Below are 22,727 nucleotides of genomic sequence, written 5' to 3' on the forward strand. Positions count from 1 at the left end.
AACCAATAAAAAGACTTTTTCAACCCCATCCGGTGTGACTCAGTTATTGGGCATGGAGGTCGCAGGTTGGGCACATGCCAGGGATGTTGAGCATGGAGGTCACAGGTTGGGCACATGCCGGGGATGTGGGCTTGATCCCCAGTAGGGTGCATGCAAGAGACAGCCAATCAATGTCTCTCTCATCGATTTCTCTCTCTCCCTCTCCCTCCTTCTCTCTCTCTGAAATCAGTGAAACCATATTTAATAAGATTTTTTCGAGCTGTTTATTAGCGGTTATAAGAATACCACCAACCTCTTAATACTATGTAGCATTAAAAGCTTAGAAATATATAAAATGGTTTCCTGTTGTTTCTATCATGAACCTTACCAAACAGTCTTTCTGAGTTTATTTTCATTGTTTAGCCAGGGTAGCACCCACAGCTGCTGTTTTCCTTTCTTTTTTCCAATCTATGATGTAACTTTTTTGGGGAGGTGATTAAAGTGAATTGTCCCAGGAAGAGAGTAAATTTCCCAATGACTTTTTTTTCTGGTCTTCTTTTAGGCCACTGTGGAAACAGTGGAGCTAGATCCAGTGCCACCATCACAGACTCCTTCTCCACCTCCTGTGGCTACCGTTGATCCAGCATCTCCAGCACCAGCTTCAACAGAGCCCCCTGCCCTGTCCCCTTCCATTGTTGTTAACTCCACTCTTTCATCCTATGTGGCAAACCAGGCGTCTTCTGGGGCTGGGGGTCAGCCTAATATCACCAAGTTAATTATTACCAAACAGATGTTGCCCTCATCTATTACCATGTCTCAAGGAGGGATGGTTACTGTTATCCCAGCCACGGTGGTGACCTCCCGGGGGATCCAACTTGGCCAAACCAGCACAGCTACTATCCAGCCCAGTCAACAAGCCCAGATTGTCACTCGGTCAGTGTTGCAGGCAGCAGCAGCTGCTGCTGCTTCTATGCAACTGCCTCCACCCCGACTACAACCCCCTCCATTGCAACAGATGCCTCAGCCCCCTACTCAACAGCAAGTGACCATTCTGCAGCAGCCTCCCCCACTCCAGGCCATGCAACAGCCACCACCTCAGAAAGCTCGAATCAATTTACAGCAACAGCCACCTCCTCTTCAGATCAAGATTGTGCCTGGACCCACTCTGAAAATGCAGACCACCTTAGTCCCACCAGTTGTGGAAAGTAGTCCTGAACAGCCTATGAACACCAGCCCTGAGGCCCATACAGTGGAAGAAACCTCTCCTGATACAATCTGTGAGATGATCACAGATGTAGTTCCTGAGGTGAGCCTGTTTTCAAGTCTTTTCTCTAGACCTTTGGAAATGTATGAATATTTTTGTTTGATCCAATAAAAGTAGGGGCTGCTGCTAGCACTTAATGCATAGCAACCAGGGGTATGACACATCCTGCAAAGGACAGTTCCTGTGACTTATGACTTGTCCTACTCATGATACTCTGTAGTGTTCTTGGTGAAAAGCATTAAGAGGGCCTCCTGTCCCAGGCTACTCCTTAACTAAGCAGAAGTAATATTGTAGTTCTACTATAGAGGATACAACCTAAGCCCAGACTTATTTTTTGGAGGTAACTACCCAAGGATCCTAAGCTTTGGAGATTTAATTGTTTCCATTTCTCCTGTATCTGGACTGCTTGGCTTGATGTTTTTAGTGGGGGGATGGATAGGGGATATAGCTGGAAAAATTCAATTGGTTCATATCAGTGAGTACAAAGTGACATAAACAGATGCCCATTACCCTAGTTTTAACTTATACATGACCAGTGGTCATTTTATTTTTTATTTTTTATTATTTTTTTAAATCCTCATCCGAGGATATTTTTTCCATTACTTTATAGAGAGAGAGAGAGACACATTGATGTGAAAGAGACACATCAGTTGGTTACCTCCCACACACACCCTGGACCAGGCTGGGGATCAAGCCTGCAACCAAGATACGTGTCCTTGACTGAAATCAAACTCAAGACCCTTCAGGGCATGGGCCAATGCTCTAACCACTGAGCTAAACTGGCTAGACCACCAGTGGTCATTTTAAAATATGGGTCTTACCCATATTTTATTGAGCATGGCTCAGTGGTTGAGCACTGACCCACGAACCAGGAGATCATGGTTTGATTCCTGGTCAAGACACATGCCCGGGTTGTGGGCTCAATCCCCAGTAGGGTGCATGCAGGAGGCAGCTGATCAGTGACTCTCATCACTGATGTTTCTCTCTCTCCCTATCCCTTCCTCTCTTGGAAATCAGTAAGAAAAACATTTAAAATATGGGTCTTTTAAAACTAGCTCCATAACTGACGAAGCAATAATTTTAAAGAAAAATAAATAATCCTCCTTCAAGGAGGAAACTATGAATCTTCAAATTCTTTCACTTTTTCTAACGGCACATTTTGTCTTCTCTTAGCCCTCGCAATCTTAGTTGAGGCAACCGAACCTCTATTCACATTCTGCTTTTGACTTGATATATTCAGAGGAATATTATTCAAGTGTGGAATAAAGTCAGTGATGGGTAAGATTAAAATGAAAGGGTACAGTGACCCACTGTGCCCATGTAAAACTACTAGCTGGCCCTTCACATACATGGATTCCTAACCGTGGATCAAAAGTGACCCTTGAACTGTGCAGGTGAATCTGTGTATGCTTGAGTGGACCCACCCAGTTCAAATCTGAGTTGTTAAAGAGTCGACTACATGGCCAGCATTCTCCTGATGGGAAGAATCTTCATGTCAGTCTGCTTGGCAAAGTTCTAAAACTGGATAAAAAGGGAGAGAGCAAGAACTCACCTTCTTTTGGAACATTACCTCCATATGTGAGGGATTTTAACACCTGTTGCTCCATTGGGTCCCAGAGTTAATTTGATTAGTAGGCTGGCAAGGTAAATAGCAAATCTAATTCATCTTCGGTGCTCCCTTCCTCTCATAGGTTGAGTCTCCTTCTCAAATGGATGTTGAATTGGTGAGTGGGTCTCCAGTGACGATCTCACCCCAGCCTCGGTGTGTGAGGTCCGGTTGTGAGAACCCTCCAGTTGCGAGTAAGGACTGGGACAATGAGTACTGCAGCAATGAGTGTGTGGTGAAGCACTGCAGGTGAGTTACATTTTCTCTTCTTATAATTCAGGTGTTGCTAAAATTAACTGTTGGAAAACATGGTAACCCTGAGCATACCAGATTACCGTACCTTAGGTACAGTATACCTTACCTTAGGTAGAGTAGGTTGCTATATGTGTGTGTGTGTGTGTGTATATGATTATAGAGACTATTAGAAAAGTTCCCGTACTTAAAAAGAGCTTACATTTTGCCACACAAAGATGACAATTAGTAGTTCACACTTTTCAGGTACCATGATTATGTATGCTCTTTAAATGTATGACAACACATTAAGCAGATAGTGACTGAATATTAGCTTCGCTTATCTCCTTAGTACAAATCAGACCACTCAGGGAATTAGAATTTGAGGAGGAATGGATAAGTGATAAATAGCACAATAAGGTGCTAAATATGGCAGGAGTTGGGGGGTCCTAAAGATTTTGTCCATCTCCCCAAATTTTCTTTAGATTTATCTACATCCATGAAATAAGGCATTGGTATATTCTATTTCAAATCCTCTTCAGTAAAGTAGGATTGCCTATACTGCTTGCTGACTTTTAGGCCCATTGCCCTAATATTCCTACTGAGTGATACCATTTTACCTTGACGCTATAGGAAATTAACTAAGAACGTATTTGTTTAAGACAAAGTTAAAAAAGAATACATCTAAACTATAATTTTGTTTGTGTTTTTCTTTTTATCTCTTAGGGATGTCTTCTTGGCCTGGTTAGCCTCTAGAAATTCGAACACAGTGGTGTTTGTAAAATAGTCCTTCCTATTCTCCAAGCCATTGAAGATTTATCTGCCAGGAACACGTCCAAGACCCTGCTTTTAAAACTCAAGCTGGGCTTCTTATAGTGCCTGATCTCAGCCCACAGTGGTCCCTTCATGCTTCTCCCCTTTTCTCTCTTCAGCAAGGGGCCAGGCTATGGAGCAGGGCCATTGAGTTTGCTGTAATCTGGGTTGCTTTTCACTTTGAAGTACAAGCAGAGATGCCAGTGATAATAGCAGAGGAAAGGGTGAAGGGAATATGGACAAACAGAACATAAGGGTGGTGGGAGGGGGGCACTGTTTGAGGAAACTTGTTGGTATAATTGTCATAGGACTTGCCTAAAAGATTATTAAAATTATCAGAGTACACATCAGCTTTGAGCCTACCACTGTGTGCATCCATTTTAAAGGGGATAAACGGTTGAATTACAGGATACCTCTTAAGCAGAGAACTAGTACTATCACATCTGTACACTGCTTTGAGAACAAAGGTTTTCTCAATACAGTAGGCACACTGGGCTGTAAGAAAAATAACATCACCTAGGAGTTTCTTGTTTATTCTTCACAAATATTATTTCTGTAGTCATTGTCTTTCCTTACCACAGTAATCACAGTTTTTGAGTGTAAAAGGCAGAATTCTACATCCTTAATATAAGGTTTCACCAAAGTCTAAAGTTGTATTCACTTATGTTTGATGAGCTATCTTTTAAAAGATAGGCCAGAGGTGTTTTCACTTACATAATATATATAAGCTAATTCTCTGCACACCGTAGGCACTTACTTAAATTTAATCTAAGATGTACTTATTTCACTTTTCTTGAAAATAAGCCAAAGAAAAACAGACTATCAAAGCCATATAGTTGTAACAGAATAAGCAAATATTTAGACCATGATAGTCCTAGTGATAACCTTAAGAATCTTACCTTGAGAATGCTGTCCCAGAGACCCCCTTTCTTTAATCATGTTCACATAGTACTAACTGCCAGTCACTTTCATCCTATACTGTATAATCAACACTTTAATTAAGCTTTCCATGCATTCATTTAGTTTGAACCCTTACAACAACCCAGTGAGGTAGGTAATATTTCCAGTTTACATATCAGGAATCAAACAGAGATGAGTTACATGAGATCACACACTGTTGTGGCAAAATCAAAATTTGACCTCAAAATCCCAACTACAATACAAACTTTTATTTAAATAAGGAAAAGAACTACTGTACAAATATTACTCTATAGATGCAGCCTGCAGAGCCATAGCTATGGATGCTTAGTTCTGTGAGGAAGTGCTTCTATAGATTTTTAGGTTTAGAGATGATACCATCTGGATACCTTTGCTTGAACCGGGCAACCACATCTGGGTCTAGTAGGTGGATCCCATCCAGTTGGTTTCCGAGGGTGATCCTGAAGCAAGAGGAAAAAGATGGGGCAAACCAAAATTCCTGGGATTAAAAGGCTTAATATTGTTAAAATATTAATACCTTTTATTAAGACTGCTTACCATCTCACTGAATACTCATGCCAATTCTTTTTAAAAGACCTTAAATTAGAATAGTATATGGTAGCATGGCTGGTTAGGAATTGGGCACAGATTCTGGTGTTAAAACAAGGAGGACCTGTGTTAAAGTTTAATAACTGACAGCTAACCAGGCCTACTTCACAAAGTTGTTGCTGCCAGTGAGTATTCCTTGGATAAGTAAAATGCTAGCAGCATGTCTTTTATTTACTTTTTTGTAAAATTTATTTTTAATTGAATTTACTTAAAACCTGTATGGTTTTGTGAAACAATGTCACCCAAATAAATTCAATTAAAAAAAATTTAGCAGCATGTCTTTTAAAGTTCTACTAACAGGATGAAAGATGTTGAAATTGTTGACAGGTAAGATTCTTAGTAACCACCAGGGGACAGATTCAAAACATCCATAGAATAACTGCGGAATATCTTTAGGTTGTAAGAGAGGAATCTATAGAACAGTGGTTTGAATCCTAAAACCTGTGAGGATTCCAACGAATGTTGCACAATCCCATAAAACAGTCTAAAATATAAGATTGGTGGCTTATGAATCCTCTGAAGCCTATTTACAGCATACTGGAATATGATGTGAATGAAGCTCTACTAACTTCTGTGCTTGACTATAAACACTTCTGCCCTTGGGTGCTAGCATGTTCTCTGGTCACCTTACCAGTTGGGTTGCACATTGTGAGGTCGTCCAAATAATTCAATCTTGCGAGTGCCAGGGGATAGCCTCTCAATCATGCCATAGATTTCATCTGGTTTATGACTGGTAGAACGAACCTAGGAAATAAAGGGTCTAGCTACTTTTAAGTTACCCAAGATTGCAATTCTAGCCCTTTCCACTTATGTTTACAATCCAAATGAAAGAACTTGGGACAAGAATACCCCTGTGACCTCAGTAACTAATACCAATAAATGTGAAAGCTCTGGATGCCTGGGATGCACATACCTCAGCTACGATCACATCACAATCCAGACCCTGGTTGAAGCCTTGGGGATTTCCTTTGACACCAACCTGCTCACCACAGAAAACATTACCTTATGAAACCCAGCATTTGAACTTTTTCTCAATAAATCAATTCCTCTTTTTGCTCCACCTAATGAATGGAGCCCCACTGCTGCTCACCAAGCAGTGTTCCTTCCCATGGTTCAACCAGTGACCTGTCCGGCCTGTCCGAATGATGCGTTGCAGTTGATTTGTCTTCACCCAGATAATTTCATCTACCCGTTCATAACTGTGGAGCATAAGAAAGAGAACTAGAGCTTTAATCAGACTTTTCACAGTTTAGCAGCAGTATCATCTACAGAGGCAAGGAATCACAGGGAATACTCTGGGAGAAGTAAGTGTATCTCAACTATAGCAATTATGTATTTCCCTCAAAAGAAAGCAACTCAATGATTGCTACTTACCCCCAGAGATTCAGACATTCTCTGCCCAACTCCATGGCCCTAGAAAGAAAGAAGGGTTAAAGAGCTACTTCCATGCCGCTATTTTCTTTCCCTTCAAGATATGTGTTGTTTTCAGTAGACATTCAGTGAACATTCACATGCAAGACACCAGGAGGGCAACAGGATGGACTTAAGAATGTAAAAATAAAACAGTGTCTATTCTCAATGGCCTTACCTTTCACAAGGAACAAATGTAGAGTTAAATAGAACTCAAGGTATAATTTGTTATAAATAGGCATTAGGTCTCAGTAGGAAAAAAAGGCTGACTTAATCATATATTTAATAGCACACCTAGGAAAACGCAGGATTTTATCCCCACCCAGTACTCACTCTGTACTATATCTGCCCATAACTGCTTATCTTTGAACTGCATTATTACCTGCCTGTGACCCAGAGGAAGAGAAAGCCATCATCCTGCAGTACTGGTATGTTGAGCCTGCGCATTTCATCATCTGTCAGGGTCCCATAGGGCAGCTCCATGTGAATATCCCAGGGTGGGTCAGCCATCACAACTGCAAACTTGCCCAAGATACTGACGTCCAGGTAGCGGATATCACAACAGATCCACTGCATGAGGTGGTATTTGGTCATCTTCCCTTCCTCCACTCTTAGATTCATGGCCCCAGTCCCTCTTTTCCATTTGATTTTCCTATTCCCTTTTAAGCATATCTATCCCTCTCCATTCCCAATCAGCAAGACAGATTACTATTTATGCCCTGCTTTCCTACATGAATGGGTGCCCTATTCAGATTAAGTCCATAAATTGAGATGTCTTCTAAACTGACAGGTACCTGAGGTGGGAAGAGTCGATCTACATTGGAATCACCCCCAACACTCTGCGTAAGAGCAAGCTCCTGGCTTGGTGTATGGTCTTTGCTCCCAGGAGCCTCAGAATCCATGCAAGCATCAATTTCATAGTGAACATATTTGCAGGTATCCATGTGGAAACATGTGTTAAGAAAAGAGCAGTCACCTAATGACTCATCAGTGTGTTTATTGATGATTCGCCTGGGGAAATAAAAAGAGAATCAGAATCAAGATGGTGTTCCAGAGTTAGAGCCCACAGTTTTGAGTCCCAAATTGTTTCATGATTTCCTATCTTTTTCCCTCTCCCAATTTTCTCTATTGTTAGAGCTTCCTCCAAGAGTTTTCAGAGAAAGGGAGGCAGGTGACATGGAAATCCATAATTCACTCTAAAGAAGAGTTTTAATTCCTCTTTGAACAAAGACATAACTTGCTTATCTTATGACAGGAAGGAAGGAAGGGCTTGCTGGTTTATAACACTGACCTAAAAGCCTAGAGTCCTGTTTCTCCTAAGATCATCTTCCTTCCAAAGAACTTTAACTTTCATTGGGGCACAGAGATGGAAGTGCCTTGCTATTGCAAGAAAGGGTCATTAAAAACAGAACAAAACAAAAAAAAACTCGCATTTATTTGGGAGTTCAGCCTGTATTCCCGCACAGAACACTACTTCTAAAAGTATACTTTCAGAGTCGGAGGTCTTAGAAAAACCATATTAAAAGCATTTAATAACAGGATTAAATACATAACCCCAGTGACTGGAAGCAGTGTGCTGAAAAGGAATGACTGCTTCTAGGAGACCCATCCCATCTCCCTTCCTCTCAAAAGACCTGAAGTGCAGCTTTCGACAGGGCCGATCAGCATCACTGGCTTTCATGCATTCCTCCTTGGTTCCATAGTCACAGAACTCTTGCACTTGGGCCCGACCTCGTGACCGAAACTTTTCAACAATGGATTGTTCCTTGGCTGTTGTAGTATTTAATAGCTCTAGGATCTCCTGACTGACCTGTGACAGAAGAAGCCTTGGACTTAACAAGGTTTGTAGATAAAATTAGCCTTTAAACCACCTGTGTAAATTCTATTTGACAATGCCCATCAAAAATCACTTGTATTAGGTACTGAACCAAGGCACAATGCTAAGCACTTTACTATTTAGCTCAGAGTCTATGCAACAATTCTATAAGGCAGGGTATTCTGGTTATCCTCACATTACAGATGAGAACACTAAGGCTCAAGAAAAGTTAACTTGTCAAATTCACACATCTGGAAGTAGCAAATGGAAGAGAACTCGTGTGGGTTCAATATTTATACTGAGAACCACTATACAGTAAGTCCTCAACATCACTGATAGGTTATATGACTTTAAGTGAAACCATGTATAACAAAATTTTACCTCAGGCTAATTGATATAAACAAAAGTTCCTAAGGCATCTCATCAACATGATGAAATGACACTCAGTGAAACGATTTTATTCAAAGACCTGCTGTACTGCTGACATTGTTTAATCAATTTCCATAATTACTGGTCCATATGACTATCTTCTAGTATTCATCTCTATTAATCTTCTATTCCTACATTTGGATTCCTTCTCTCTCTTTTTTATTTTATTTTATTTTATTTATTGACTTTTAGGAAGGGAGAGGAAGATAAACATCCATTTGTTGTTCCACTTATTTATGCAATCAATGGTTGATTCTTGTATGCGCCCTGACTGGGGATTTAACCTGCAACCTTGGCACATGGGGATGATGCTCTAACCACTTACATACCCAGCCAGGGCTGGATTCCTTTTCCCTTGATCTCGTGATTCTTCCAAACAGATCCAATGACAAAGATTCTCTAAATCTGAGTTTCTAACACTGGCATTATTGACATTTGGGGCTGCATAATTCTTTGTTGTATGTGGGTTGTCCTACTATGACTGTAGGATGTTTAGCAGCATCCCTTGCTGCTACCCACTAGATGCCTATAGCTCTCCCGTGTTGTAACAACCAAAAATGTCTCCAGACATTGCCAAATGCCCTCTGCAAGGAGGGAGGGGGCAAAATCATCCCAGTTGAGAATCACTATTCTAAACCTTCAAGTCTAAGAACTGCTCCTTGCCCTAGGGGTAAATTCCTCTCAACAAAAGTTATAATTCAAAGTATATATGTGAAAGCATTTCCATCTACCCCTACCTTCTTGCTCTGTTGTTCCTTAGTAGACTGTTGGTTCAGAAGGCTTTCTATCTCCAGATCAACATCTGAGGCAGCATGTTTCCTTGATTTCTTGGTTGGCTCCTTGGCTGCTTCTGATGCTGAAGAGGCCAGACCAGAGGCCAAAGAGCTAGCAAATGCAGCTACTGTGGTTGAGTCCTGTTCTGCACGCCGCTTCTGTCCTGTGATAGTCCCTGTTACCTCCCCAGGGCCCTTTTCTGCCACAGCGCCCATCATGGCAGAGAGCTTGGAATGATCAGCATAGGTCACAAGAGTAGGATGTGCATCATCTTGTAGGAGACCTCGCTTTACCTCAATCAACTCCTGAGCTGCAAACTTCTGTAGGAGGCTTTCCACCCCATCTTGAGTAGCAGGGGCATCTGGCTAGAGAAGGAGAGAGCAATAAGACACTGACTATGAACTGAAGAAAAGAAGTGGCAGATCCCAACCCTGTCTTATCAGGTCATTACCGTGGAGATGGCAAGACAGATGGACACAGCATCAGTGGGCAATGTTAGGGCTAGATCAGAGAGGTGGTGTAGCAACTTCTTCTCCAATTCAGGGTCTGTAGCTAATTCAGGAACTGCTGAAGCTGTGCTAGGCTTAGAGCCACCAGAAGTGGGTGCAGTAGGCACTGGGCTGTCACTGCGGAAGGTTGGAGACAGTGCTGCCTCTGGATTCCGTAGATCTAGGAATGAAGAAAACAGAAATTGAAAAAAGGGCAACTACTGTTAGTCTATATATTCCTCAGGAGTCAAATTCCCCAGCATTCACAGTACACAGTCCTTTCATTTCATGCAGGAAATCCTCTGACCAAATTTAGCACTAGATAACTTTCCCTCAATCATATTTAAGCATTCATTCACTGCTTTGCCAGGATAATGCTTGATTTTCTGGGAACAGCTTACCTTTTCTCTATTGGATGAGAGGAGTTTTCCTAATTCCTTGTCCTTACTGTACTTCAAAGGAAATTAGTAGCATGGTAGATTTATTATTATTATTATTTTTTAATATATCTTTATTGATTTCAGAGAGAGGAAAGGAGGGGGAGAGAGACAGATAGATCGAGCCCACAACCCGGGCATGTGCCCTGACCGAGAATCGAACCCCGATCGCCTGGATCCTAGGTCGACGCTCAACCCCTGAGCCACACCCGGCCGGGCAATTTATTATTTTTTTTAATGTTTTAATTTATCTTTATTGTTGAAAGTATTACAAATGTCCCCTTTTTCCCATTGATCCCCTTCACCCTGCACCCCTCAGAGGCCTTCACCACACTATTGTCTGTGTCCATGGGTTATGCATATATGTATATAAGTTCTTAGGTTAACCATTCCCCACCCATCCACCCCTCCCTTTCCTCTGAGATTCATCCGTCTGTTCCAGCAGCATGGTAGATTTAAGTGTCCATACCACCTCCATTCAAGTCACTCTAAATGACAACAGACATAATCAACCTGAATTTAAAAGCCAGAAATATTTTCAACAACCTAAGCCATGATTAAATCTTTTTGAGGAATGGAGTCTGAATTATGAATTAAGGCCACTAGACATCAGAAGGTATACAAAAGGCAGTGTTAGAGGTTAGAATGATGGGACCTTTAACATCAAACACAAACATCTTATAAAATTTTGCTGAAGCCTAGTCACGAATTATTTCCAGACTGTACTTTTAAAAATATATTTTTAAAATTATATTTAGAGAGGAAGGGAGAGAGAAAAAAATAATGTGAAAGATGTGAGAACAGAACATCAATCAGATGCCTCCTGCAGGCTCCCTAAGAGACTGGGAGGGGAGAAGGGATTCAAACAGGCAACCTTTTAGGTACATGGGATGAGGGCCCAACCAACTGAGCCACAGTGGCCAGGGCCTGACTATATTTTTATCACCTACTCTACTACTTCACAAGCTAGGTAGCCATCATAACCTTGTTAAGACTTAAGAAACTAAAATTAGGCCAAAATATTACCTTTGGGAAAGCCTAATACCTGTGATTATCCTGGAATTCTGTTAAATATTATAAGGTATAAATGAGCCATTAGTTTACATGTAGAAATTTTGGTTACTTGGAAATTTCCACTCTAATGGAACTAACTTTAGTAAAATTTGACTCAGAAATTCCGAGGACAATGGAGCTGAACTATACCAAACGCCTTGCTGGAATAATGATATATTATGAAAATAAGTTACACCCTATTTGGAAAACAGACTCCACAATTCCTTATTAGCTGAAAGTGTTAAATAACTGACATAACTTTCTTCATCTTGCTTACTTATGATTCCTTTATGTTCTGCTGAATCTTGGAATTTATGAAAGTTCCTTGTGGCAAAAAGGTGTTTACACATGGAAGGGTCATGGAAGCACTTTTTTAAAATATGTTTTTTTTATATTTCAGAGAGAGGAAAGGAGAGGGAGAGAAAGAAACATCAATAATGAGAGAGAGTCATTGATCGGCTGCCTCCTGCATGCCAGGATAGAGCCCAAAACCCAGGCATGTGCCCTGACCAGGAATTGGATCGGGATCTCCTGGTTCACAGGTCAATGCTCAACCACTGAGCCACGCTGGCTTGGCAGGAAACACTTTGAAGGTCAAGATGAGAAAGTTTGAGAGCAACTGACTTGAGCTAAAAATATGTATTAAATATAAGTGACAGTTACTACTTAGCTTACTTGAAAGACAATAGGCAAAATTCCTGCATTAAACAGGGCTGACTTGGTAACTACTGAAGTCCCTTGCAATTCAGAGATTCTACAAATCTAATAAATTTGAGCTAAAATACCCCAATTACAACTTATACTAGGATCAAACTCGAGTTTTTTATCAGTCAAGTTTTAAATTTTTTTGAAGTAAACAAAAATTTCATTAAGCAACCCAAATAAGCACAATCAATGATCAATTTCATCATTAAGGCAAAAAGATAAATACAAGGTGCTTTAAAATTACGGTTTCAGGCACTGCATCCAAAAATTGCTTTCTACATTATATATTGACCTTTTTAACTCAAAGTATGCAACAGGGAGTAATTTATATGAGCTATTAATTTAAAGATTCTGATAATAGAAACGAGCTAAAGGAAGATTTAGGTATTTTTTATTTTTTGTTTTTTTTTAATCCTCACCTGAAGATATATTTTTTTTCCATTGCTTTTCAGAGAGAGTGGGGGGGGGGGGAGAGGGAGAGAGAGATATCGATGTGAGAGACACATCGATTGGTTGCCTCCTGCATGCACCCTCACCAGAGAGGGGATTGAGCCTGCAACTGAGAGGTACGTGCCCCTTGGCTGGAATTGAACCCGGGACCCTTCAGTCCGCAGGCCAACCCTCTAACCACTGAGCCAAACCTGCTAGGGGCAGACTAGGTAAGTTTTGTTGTTGTTATTGTTTTAAATATATCTTTATTGATTTCAGAGAGAGGAAGGGAGAGGGAGAAAGATAGAAACATCAATGATGGGAGTCACTGATCGGCTGCCTCCTGCATGTCCACCACCGGGGATCAAGCCCGCAACCCAGGCATGTGCCCTGACCGGGAATCAAACTTTGATCTCCTGGCTCATAGGTCAATGCTCAATGCTTAGCCACGCCAGCCGGGCATAGGTAAGTTTTAAGTCAATACTTAGCATACAGGTTCTTTACTTTGTTATTAAGTTTTGAAATTTTTAATATTTTAGGTAATCCATATATTATGCATCCCCGCCATTTACATTTATGTTCAAACTTTGTGCCAAGTACCTTGTAATATGCTGTTGTCGTTAGTATGAGTTTTACTTTTTAATAAAGGCGTAAGCTCTCTATAGACAATCCCTATTATATCTTTTTTTTAAACCACTTTATTGAGGTATGATTGACATATAAAAAGCTGCATATATTTAATGTATACAACTCAGTGACTTTGGAGAAAAGTCATTACCACCATTATCACCATCAAGACCATAGATAGATCAACTCCCAAAGTTTCTTTCTGCTCCCTTCATTGTCTGGTATGGTGAGACCACTTAACATAAGATCTACCTTCTTAGAAAAAATTTAAATATACAATACAGTATTGTTAGCTATCAGCACTATGTTGTTTGTATAGATCTCTAGAATTTATTTTATCTTGTATAACTGAAACTTTGTACCCTCTGGCCATCACCTTCCCATCCCCCTTATTCCCCACCCCAAGGTCCCCCAGCCCCTGGCAATCACTATTCTACTCTACTTCTATGACTTTAACTATTTTAGATTCCACATCTCAAATCTAAGTGAGATCATATAGTATTTGTATTTCTGTATCTGACTTAATTCACTTAGGATAATGTCCTCCAGGTCCACCTTGGCAGATATCCCTTTTTTTTTTTAATGCTTTTATTTATTTCAGAGAGAAGGAAAGGGAGAGACAGAAACATCAATGATGAGAGTCACTGATCGGGTGTCTCTTGCACCACCCTCTATTGAGGATCAAGCCCAAAACTCAGGCATGTGCCCTGACCAGGAGTCGAACTGTGACCTCTTGGTTCATGGGTAGATGCTCAACCACTTAGCCACACCGGCCATGTCACATGTCCCCTTTTTTGGCTGTATAATATTCCATTGTAGGTATATTCCACATTTTCTTTATCCATTCATCCATGAATGAACATTTAAGTTATTCCCATATCTTGGCTATTGGAAGTAATCCTACAATGAACGTGGCTGTGCAAGTATCTCTCCAAGATCCTGATTTCAATTCTTTTGAGTACCCAGAGGTGGAACTGCTGGATCATATGGCAATTGTATTTTTTATTTTTTGAGGAACCTCCATACTGGCTATCCTAATTTACATCCCCACCAATAGTAAATCAGGGTTCCCTTTTCTCTTCACCAACATTTGCTACCTTTTGTTTTTTTAAATAACAGTCATCCTAACAAGGATGAGGTAATATCTCATTATGGTTTTGATTTGCATTTCCCTAATGATTAGTGATATTGAACATCTTTTTTTATATACCTGTTAGTCATCTATCTATAGGTCTTCTTTGAAGACCTATTACATCTTGATTTTGCATATTTTGCTTGTTTCTTGCCCATGTAACAAAATAAAGTGTCACTGATTAAAATAAATGTCAAATTACTAAGCATTTTCCATGATTTCAAATTTACAATCAGCGCTTCAAAATCATCTTCTTAAAAAAATGTTTTTTTTAAGTTATATTTTTATTGGTTTAATACCATATAAACTAGTTACAAATATTTACTCTCAATTTAAAGTAGGCAAATATTAGTATCATACACTCATCTACTGTAAAACAATACAAATTTACCTCAGAAGTTTCAAGAAAATGTTAAATTATACGTACAAATTTATAAACATACAAGCTTATTGACACGGCAGTAGAGACAATGAAATGCTTAGAAAAGGAAATTTCATCAAAAATAGCAATAAGAGCATTTCCTCTCTATCCCTGGTTATCTTTGATTAAAATGATGCTTGGAAAAAGGGGACATCTGTAATACTTTCAACAATAAAGATAAATTTTAAAAAAATGAAATAATGTTCAGCATTTCCTATTTGATCATGGTGACATTGCAAAGTTCTCAAATATCCTCATATAACATATGGTTACAACTATGGTTACTAATGTTTTAATAAAGTTTACTTAATTAAAAAAGTAATTATTTAATTACCTTGAGGCAGGAACCGCAGCCATTTTAGGAAGATTCCCCATTTCAGGTATCAGATTACCTGCCTGAATGTATGTGACCTTATCTGACCTCTGTAACCCCGCCTACTATTTTCGATCCACACGCAGGCCCTACCTACGACCCTATAAAGCTGACCCAAGCCCTTTGTTCGGGGCCCAGAAATTGGAGACTGCCTCCTCTGGGACCACATGCGTTAATAAAGGTATCCTTTCGCCTCCTCCGGTGGACGGCCTGAGTCTTTTCCGTTACAACCTAATTCTCTGATAATGTCAATTTTTAATCTTATTATAATATTTGATGAAGGCAAAAAAATGTTTTTATTGAATTTAGAGAGAGAGGAAAGGAGAGGGAGAGAAAGAAACATCCATGTGAGAGAAAGACATTGATCAGTTGCCTCTTGTTGAACCAGCAACCTGGGCATGTGCTGTGACTGGGAATTGAACCAGTGACCGGGTGCATGGACAATGCTCAACCAACTGAGCCACACTGGTCAGGGCTCAAAAACATTCTTATTGCCCTGGCTTGGTAGCTCACTTGGTTGGAGCGTTGTCTCAATGGGCCAAGGTCGTGAGTTCAATCCCTGGTCAGGGTACATACAGGAATCAATCAATGGATGCATGAATAGGTGGAACAACAAATTGATGTCTCTCTCTAAAATCAATTTTTTAAAAAGTGACTTTCAGCATAAAAAAATTCTTATTAATCTAGTCAAAATTCTGTTTGGGAACATATTTATTTACTACCATATTACTTTTCATTACTGCCACCAAAAAAAATGGTTCTTGAGACATTTGGCTTAAGTATGCAATAATACCACCTTTTTTTTGATAAACATTCTCTATTAATTTTATTTTAAATGAAGCCAATTTTCTCTATTAATTTCATTTTAAATGAAGCCAATTTCCTCTATTCACTTCATTTTAAATGAAGGCAAGAACTAACAGTTCAAAGAAAAAAAGCAATCCATCTGACACTGCTATATCGGCTATTATCACTTTTAAAATAACAATTAGCCTGGCCAGGCGGGGCTCAGTGGTTGAGCGTTGACCTAGGATCCAGGCGATGGGGGGGGGGGGGGGGGTGTGATTCCTGGTCAGGCATATGCCAGGGGTTGTGGGCTCGATCCCCAGTTGGGGGCGTGCAGGAGGCAGCCAATCAATGACTCATCATTGATGTTTCTATCTATCTCTCTCCCTCTCCTTTCCTCCCTCTGAAATCAATAAACATATATTTAATAAATAAATAAATAAATAAATAAATAAAATAACAATGATAAATTTGGTTAGATGTTAATGTCCTCAATTTCTTTCCTACCAACTTTTCATGCAAATGTTATATGCTATTTCTAAAATAGACTACACTTTTTTTTTTTTTAATATATCTTTATTGATTTTAGAGAGAGGAAAGGAGAGGGAGAGAGAGAGAGATAGAAACATCAATGATGAGAAAGTCATTGATCGGCTGCCTCCTGCATGCCCCCAACTGGGGATCAAGGATGCAACCCGGGCATGTTCCCTGACCGGGAATCGAACCCTGATTGCCTGGATCCTAGGTCGATGCTCAACTGCTGAGCCATGCCCGGCCGGCTGCACTACACTTTTTAAAAATCTAGACTTTATACATCCTATCAAACATTACCTCAGTGAGAAAAAGCATTTGATTTTGCTCCAGTTTCAGTGTCAATAAACTGAAAATGTGCTTTTTAAGAAATTAAATTTATTAAGGTAACATTGGTTAATAACATTATGTTTCAGGTATACAAGTTTATAATACAACATCTGTATACTCCATTGTGTGCTCAAGAAAATGTGTTTTTATAATTAAGCCTATCGATACTATTGAGGATGTAATTACTTAAACATTTTACTTTCTCCAGTTAGTAACCAATGTTCTCCAGTTAGAACATCTAACCATCCAGTTAGATGTTCTTTGAGTAATGTATAATTTTTCTTAAAGTAAGCCAGAAGTCTGTAAAACGCACCACTTTAACATACGTTTCTAATCTCTAGAACTAGATACTAACATTTTTTCCCCTCTTTTGCATTTTGACTAATCACTTGTTTTAATACTGCTCTTTTAAAAAACACTCAGGTGATGTGATTCTGGTTACGAATCCTTGTGTAAGTAACAAACACTCCCTGGGAGTTTCTTTTCATCACAATAAGGACACTACGGTTGAAAATACCTCTTTTAAGGTTATTGGGAGGAGGGGAATCAAGTTAAATGTTGTGAACAAAATTTAACAACTAATCAATGCAACTGCTATTTATGAATGGGCTTTAGTAACTTTATGAATTTCATGATGTTACATATAAAGTTTTTGTATGTATGTGTGTATATGAATAATAATTATGTATGTATATACACATTTGGGGAAAAGACTGTTTTAAAAATGGGTTAATGTCCAGAACACGAATAAGAAGAGCTGGGTTCCAACTCCTCCAAAAAGTAGTTGTTCAGCCCAGCTGGCGTGGCTCAATGGTTGAGCATCAACCTATGATCCAGGAGATCGAGGTTCAATTCCTGGTCAGGGCATATGCCCAGGTTTCGGGCTCCATCCCTAGCAGAGGGCGTGCAGGAAGCAGCCGATCGACTCTCTCTCATCACTGATGTTTTTCTCTCTCTCTCGTTTTCTCTCTGAAAAAATAATAAATAAATAAATAAATAGAAACTGTTCTTTGACTTTTAAAAAAAAAGTATTCATTATTAATTCAAAACATTTACTGACTACCACTGTGTTGGGACCTATACTGACACCCTGCTTCTAAACTAATGAAAATTTTATGTTTTGGGTTCAGAAAAGTAATACATAATACAGTATTTGATTTCAGTCTTTGGCTAAGAGCTCCATAGCATATGAACAAAATATTAGCTTGAAGATATAAAAATATGGCCAGTCTACTAATTTGCTGACCCCTATAATATATCAATATCTACATGTTTATCTTTAATCTCAAGGATGAAGTATATTGAGCAGTTCACATATTTACCATGTGCTAAGCTTGGCCAAGTCTATTTTGTTTCAATTAAAATAAAATAAAGATTTATTTAAAGTAATAATATTCATTTCAAAAAGCTGTACTTTGGCCCTGGCCGGTGTGGTTCAGTGGTAGGAGTGGTGTCCCGTGCACCAAAAAGTTGCACGTTCCATTCCTGATCAGAGCACAGACCTAGGTTCTGGGTTTGATCCCTGGGGGAGGTGTGTACAGGAGGCAACCAAGATTATGTTTCTCTCATACATCCAAGTTTCTCTCTCTCTTCTCTCCCTAAAATCAGTAAAAGAAATAAAATAAAAAAAGCTGTACTTTGTGGAAACAGTACAGTAAGTAGTTCCTCAAAAAATTGAAAATAGAATTACAGGTATGCCCTGCTTTCTGAAAGTTTGCTTTATGCCACTTGGCTTTTACAAAAGACCTACATTAGTACTTGTTTTTGCAAACGGAAAGAAATCTAAGGAGGATTTTTGCTTTATGAAAAAAGGCAAAAAGTTAATGTAATGTGTCGTAAGGTAATTGCTTCTTTGCTTTAAGCCATATTGTCTTACAAAAGGTTTCATAGGAACGCTCTACTTTTGGATAGTGAAGAAACCTGTACCATATGATCCAGCATTTCCACTTCTGGGTATATACTCCCAAAATTTGAAAGTAGGGTCTCAAAACTATTTGTACAACCATTTTGGCAGCAGCATTATTCACAATCACCAAAAGGTAGAAGCAACCAAGTATCCACCAGATGAATAAATGGATAAACAAAATGTGGTACAGATATACAATGGAATATTTTTCAGCCTTAAAAAGGAAATTCTGACATATGCTACAACATGTATGAACCTCGATGATATTATGCCAAGTGATATAAGACAGTCACAGAAAGACAAACACTTTATGATTCCATTTACAGGTCTAGAGTAGTCAAACTCATGGAAACAGAAAGTAGAATGGTAGGCTGCCAGGAACTGGGAGGAAGGGAGAATAAGGAATTATTATTTAATAGCTACAGAGTTTCAGTTTACAAGATGAAAAACTTCTGAAGATTGATTACCCAACAATGTGACTATACTTCAGACTACTGAGAATGGTTACAATAGGCCCTCGCAGGTGTGGCTCAGTTGGCTGGATGTCATCTGTGCACTGAAAGGCTGCCGGTTGGACTCCTGGTCAGGGCACATGCCCAGGCTGTGGGCTCGATCCCCGGTAGGGGGTGTGCAGAAAGCAGCCGATCAATGTTTCCCTCTCACATCCTGGTTTCTCTCTCTCTCTCAAAATCAATTTTAAAATATTTAAAAAATTAAATTAAAAAATGGTTAAGATGGTAAATTTTATGTGTATTTTAACACAATTTTTACAAAGTATTTTTAAAATGCCAAGTTGCCCGGCCAGTGTGGCTCAGTGGTTGAGTGTTGACCCATAAACCAAGAGGTCATCGGTTAGATTCCCAGTCAGGGCACGTGCCCAGGTTGAGGGCTTGATCCCTAGGAGGAGGCATGCAGGAGGCAGCCAATCAATGTTTCTCTCTCATCAGTGTTTCCATCTATCCCTCTCCCTTCCTCTCTAAAAAAAAAATAAAATCAATAAAAACATTTTAAAAAAATAAAAATAAAAACACCAAGTTAACAAAGGTCTCCCAATGATCCTTTGGCCATACTATTTTGCATTCATTAATGATATGAAGCCCTGGTGAGGTAGCTCAGCTGGTTGGAGTGTCATCCTGATGTGCCAGGGTTTCAGATTTGATCCCCAGTCATGACATCTGCAAGAAGCAATCAGTGAATGAATGCATGAATGGGTAGAACAGCAAATCGATGTCTCTCTCAAATCAATAAATAAAAATAAAATCACATGCATACATTTTGGTCATTTAATATCCTTGTCTTTTAACATTGAGCTCAGTAGCAAACAATTAAGCATTGTATTTCAGTAATGCTATAAAAACCAGTGTGACAGGAAAATTTTTATTTCCTGTGAGAAAAAAAACTGATCTGAACTTTAACCAAGTCTTTTATCTTACATAACAACTTGATTAATAAAGTGGCTGGTTTGGTGGCTTCATGAAGTGCTACACTATGCACTATGTTAAGCTATCTGGGAAGCTAGCTACAAGTTCAGATGAAGAAAATGCAAAGGTTAAATGAAAAGACCAATGAATAGAAGCAGAAGTAGGAGCCCCAGGACATAGGCTATGGGGATGGGATGAGTTTAAGTATAGGTCAAAACACTAATGGAGATTTAATTATGCTAGCATTTTTTAGAATATTATAAGGGCTCTATTTCTTCCATAAACCCCACTACTTTTGTTTTTAATTTTAAAAATTTTTACTTTTTTATTGAATTTATTGGGGTAACATTGGTTAATAAAATTATATAGGTTTCAAAGCAAAGTTTTTCAACACACACACACACACACACACACACACACACACACACACACACAAAGTGACAGGAGTCTATGATAAATTAAGAAGCAATTGGGGGCCCTGGCCGGGTAGTTCAGTTGGTTAGAGCTTGGACTGATAAGTCAAGGTTACAGGTTCAGTCCCTGGTCAGGGCACATACAAGAATCAACCAATGAATGCATAAATAAGTGGGACAACAAATCAATGTTTCTCTCTCTCTCTCTAAAATCAGTAATTTAAAAATAAAAGCAGCAATGGGTCATTTGTCTATGACAGTGATTTCCTATCTAAAACCGACATGCATAAATAAAAGGCTCAGAAACACAGGAAACCAAAGAATAAGAAAAAACAACAACAAAACACAGAGAAAACGATCTATAAGAGGTCAAAGGAACTGAAGTTTATACATCGAGAAAAAAAATTCTCCCTCTTGAGGTAATTCAGTAACTGCTCCAATGCTTGACTACTAATTAATCCCTGTTCACGCCTGTCACTTCTTCCTCTACTAACTCTGCCCTCTTAACTTTTTAAAATTACCTAACTCCTATATAGCCTTCAAAACCAAATTCCAAGTGCCAGTTCCTCCATAATGTCTTCAGGGACTAAACCAACTCTTGTTAGTTCTCCTCTCACTAAACCCTTGTGGGCTCATTCATTTGGCATTTTGCACGCATCATATTGTGTCTGACTTTTTGTAAGTATCAATTCTTTATCCCCAACTAAATTCCAAATTCCTTGAGAGAAGGGTCAAGACACATTTTTGTCTAACTAGACTCACTGTAGAAACTCAACAGATATTTATTATGGTGTGAGAGGGCATCTTCTAGTTCCAGGGGCCAGAATGTGTGCATGGACCTGATATGTATCAAGAGAAGACTTTGTGATTAATATGAATATACTGAGAAACACTGGCACAACCTACTATAGTAGTGGCATTGAGATTCACTATTATTCTTGTAAATCTTTATAATTGCTTCGCCTTAAATAATTCAAGGATTGTGCTGGGAATAGGTAGTGAGGTTTCCTCGTTTTATGACTGACACGGGGGAGGGAGGGTGTTAACAAAAAACTAATGTTTTCCGTTTCTTGCTCGGTATGTAAATGACTGAAACAATGCCAGTTCCTCCACTCATTTAGCAACACCGAGTGCCAACTCTGTGAGGGCCACTGAGGTGGGCACTATGGCTCTGAAGGTTCAGTGCTTCCTCTCACTGTGCCCACAGGCGCAAAGAAAAGGCCACTACAAACCAGTCACCAGAACCTAGGGCAGAACAAAACGCCTTGGGAGCAACAAAAAAGAGGACTTGCTGCTTCAAAGGAGGGGCTGAGAGGCCTAGCAAACGCGACGTTCTCGCGGACTTAGGAGCAATCAGCCTGGGGTGCGGAAGGGGCCCGGGCGTTAGTCCCGGGAAAGCGAACTGATAGAACCAGCGCCCGGGGTGGGAAGGAACCGCGACTACTTGCAGGAAGGCGACGCGTCTGTGCTGCTGAAGCGAGAAAGACGAGTACAAAGGCATAAGGCGTTAAACAAATAGCCACTTGGAGAAGGGGTTCGACTGGGAGCTTTTTCTGCAGGGTTTCCTCTCACCCATCCCGGCTAAGCATCGGCCCGAGACCGGCGCCTCACCCAAGTGCCCCGAGTCCTGCTTCCGCCTCCTCTGCAGCCTCTCGCGCAGCGAGTCCAGTTGCTTTTTGTGGGCTTGGATAGAGCTCCACGTGTCCGACATCCTGGTCTCCCGGCCTGGATAGTCTCGAATCAAGCGCGGCGGACTAGCACCTCCCAGCTGAAGCTCCAAGAAAAATCCAATTGTCACACGGACACCCCAAAGCTAAACGGAAAGA

At 39.8% G+C, this 22,727-nt stretch overlaps 2 protein-coding genes across 3 annotated transcripts in view; one reads left to right on the forward strand and one right to left on the reverse strand.

Moving 5' to 3' along the window:
* TOX4 (TOX high mobility group box family member 4) overlaps window positions 1–5,950 on the forward strand; it is a 17,524-nt gene extending 11,574 nt beyond the window's left edge. The window contains exons 7-9 of the mRNA XM_087822761.1: window positions 542–1,285; window positions 2,935–3,098; window positions 3,807–5,950. Coding sequence (XP_087678887.1) covers window positions 542–1,285; window positions 2,935–3,098; window positions 3,807–3,867 — 969 coding nt within the window. The 3' untranslated portion in view covers window positions 3,868–5,950. The remainder of the gene's footprint in view (window positions 1–541; window positions 1,286–2,934; window positions 3,099–3,806) is intronic.
* METTL3 (methyltransferase 3, N6-adenosine-methyltransferase complex catalytic subunit) lies at window positions 5,041–22,727 on the reverse strand. 2 transcript variants are annotated; one of them, XM_016199611.2, is made up of 11 exons: window positions 22,513–22,727; window positions 10,301–10,518; window positions 9,813–10,214; window positions 8,465–8,640; window positions 7,625–7,841; window positions 7,213–7,400; window positions 6,795–6,833; window positions 6,511–6,619; window positions 6,334–6,399; window positions 6,052–6,164; window positions 5,041–5,272 (listed from the first exon to the last, which is right to left on the reverse strand). In XM_016199611.2, the coding sequence occupies exons 1-11, from the start codon at window positions 22,610–22,612 to the stop codon at window positions 5,161–5,163; spliced, it is 1,740 nt and encodes a 579-aa protein (XP_016055097.1). In that variant the 5' UTR covers window positions 22,613–22,727; the 3' UTR covers window positions 5,041–5,160. The 2 variants fall into 2 exon arrangements, with proteins under 2 accessions (XP_016055097.1, XP_016055098.1); XM_016199612.2 differs by lacking the exon at window positions 6,052–6,164.

Source organism: Miniopterus natalensis, chromosome 1 (genome assembly GCF_054644295.1).
Source record: "Miniopterus natalensis isolate mMinNat1 chromosome 1, mMinNat1.hap1, whole genome shotgun sequence".
Taxonomy (NCBI): Eukaryota; Metazoa; Chordata; class Mammalia; order Chiroptera; family Miniopteridae; genus Miniopterus; species Miniopterus natalensis.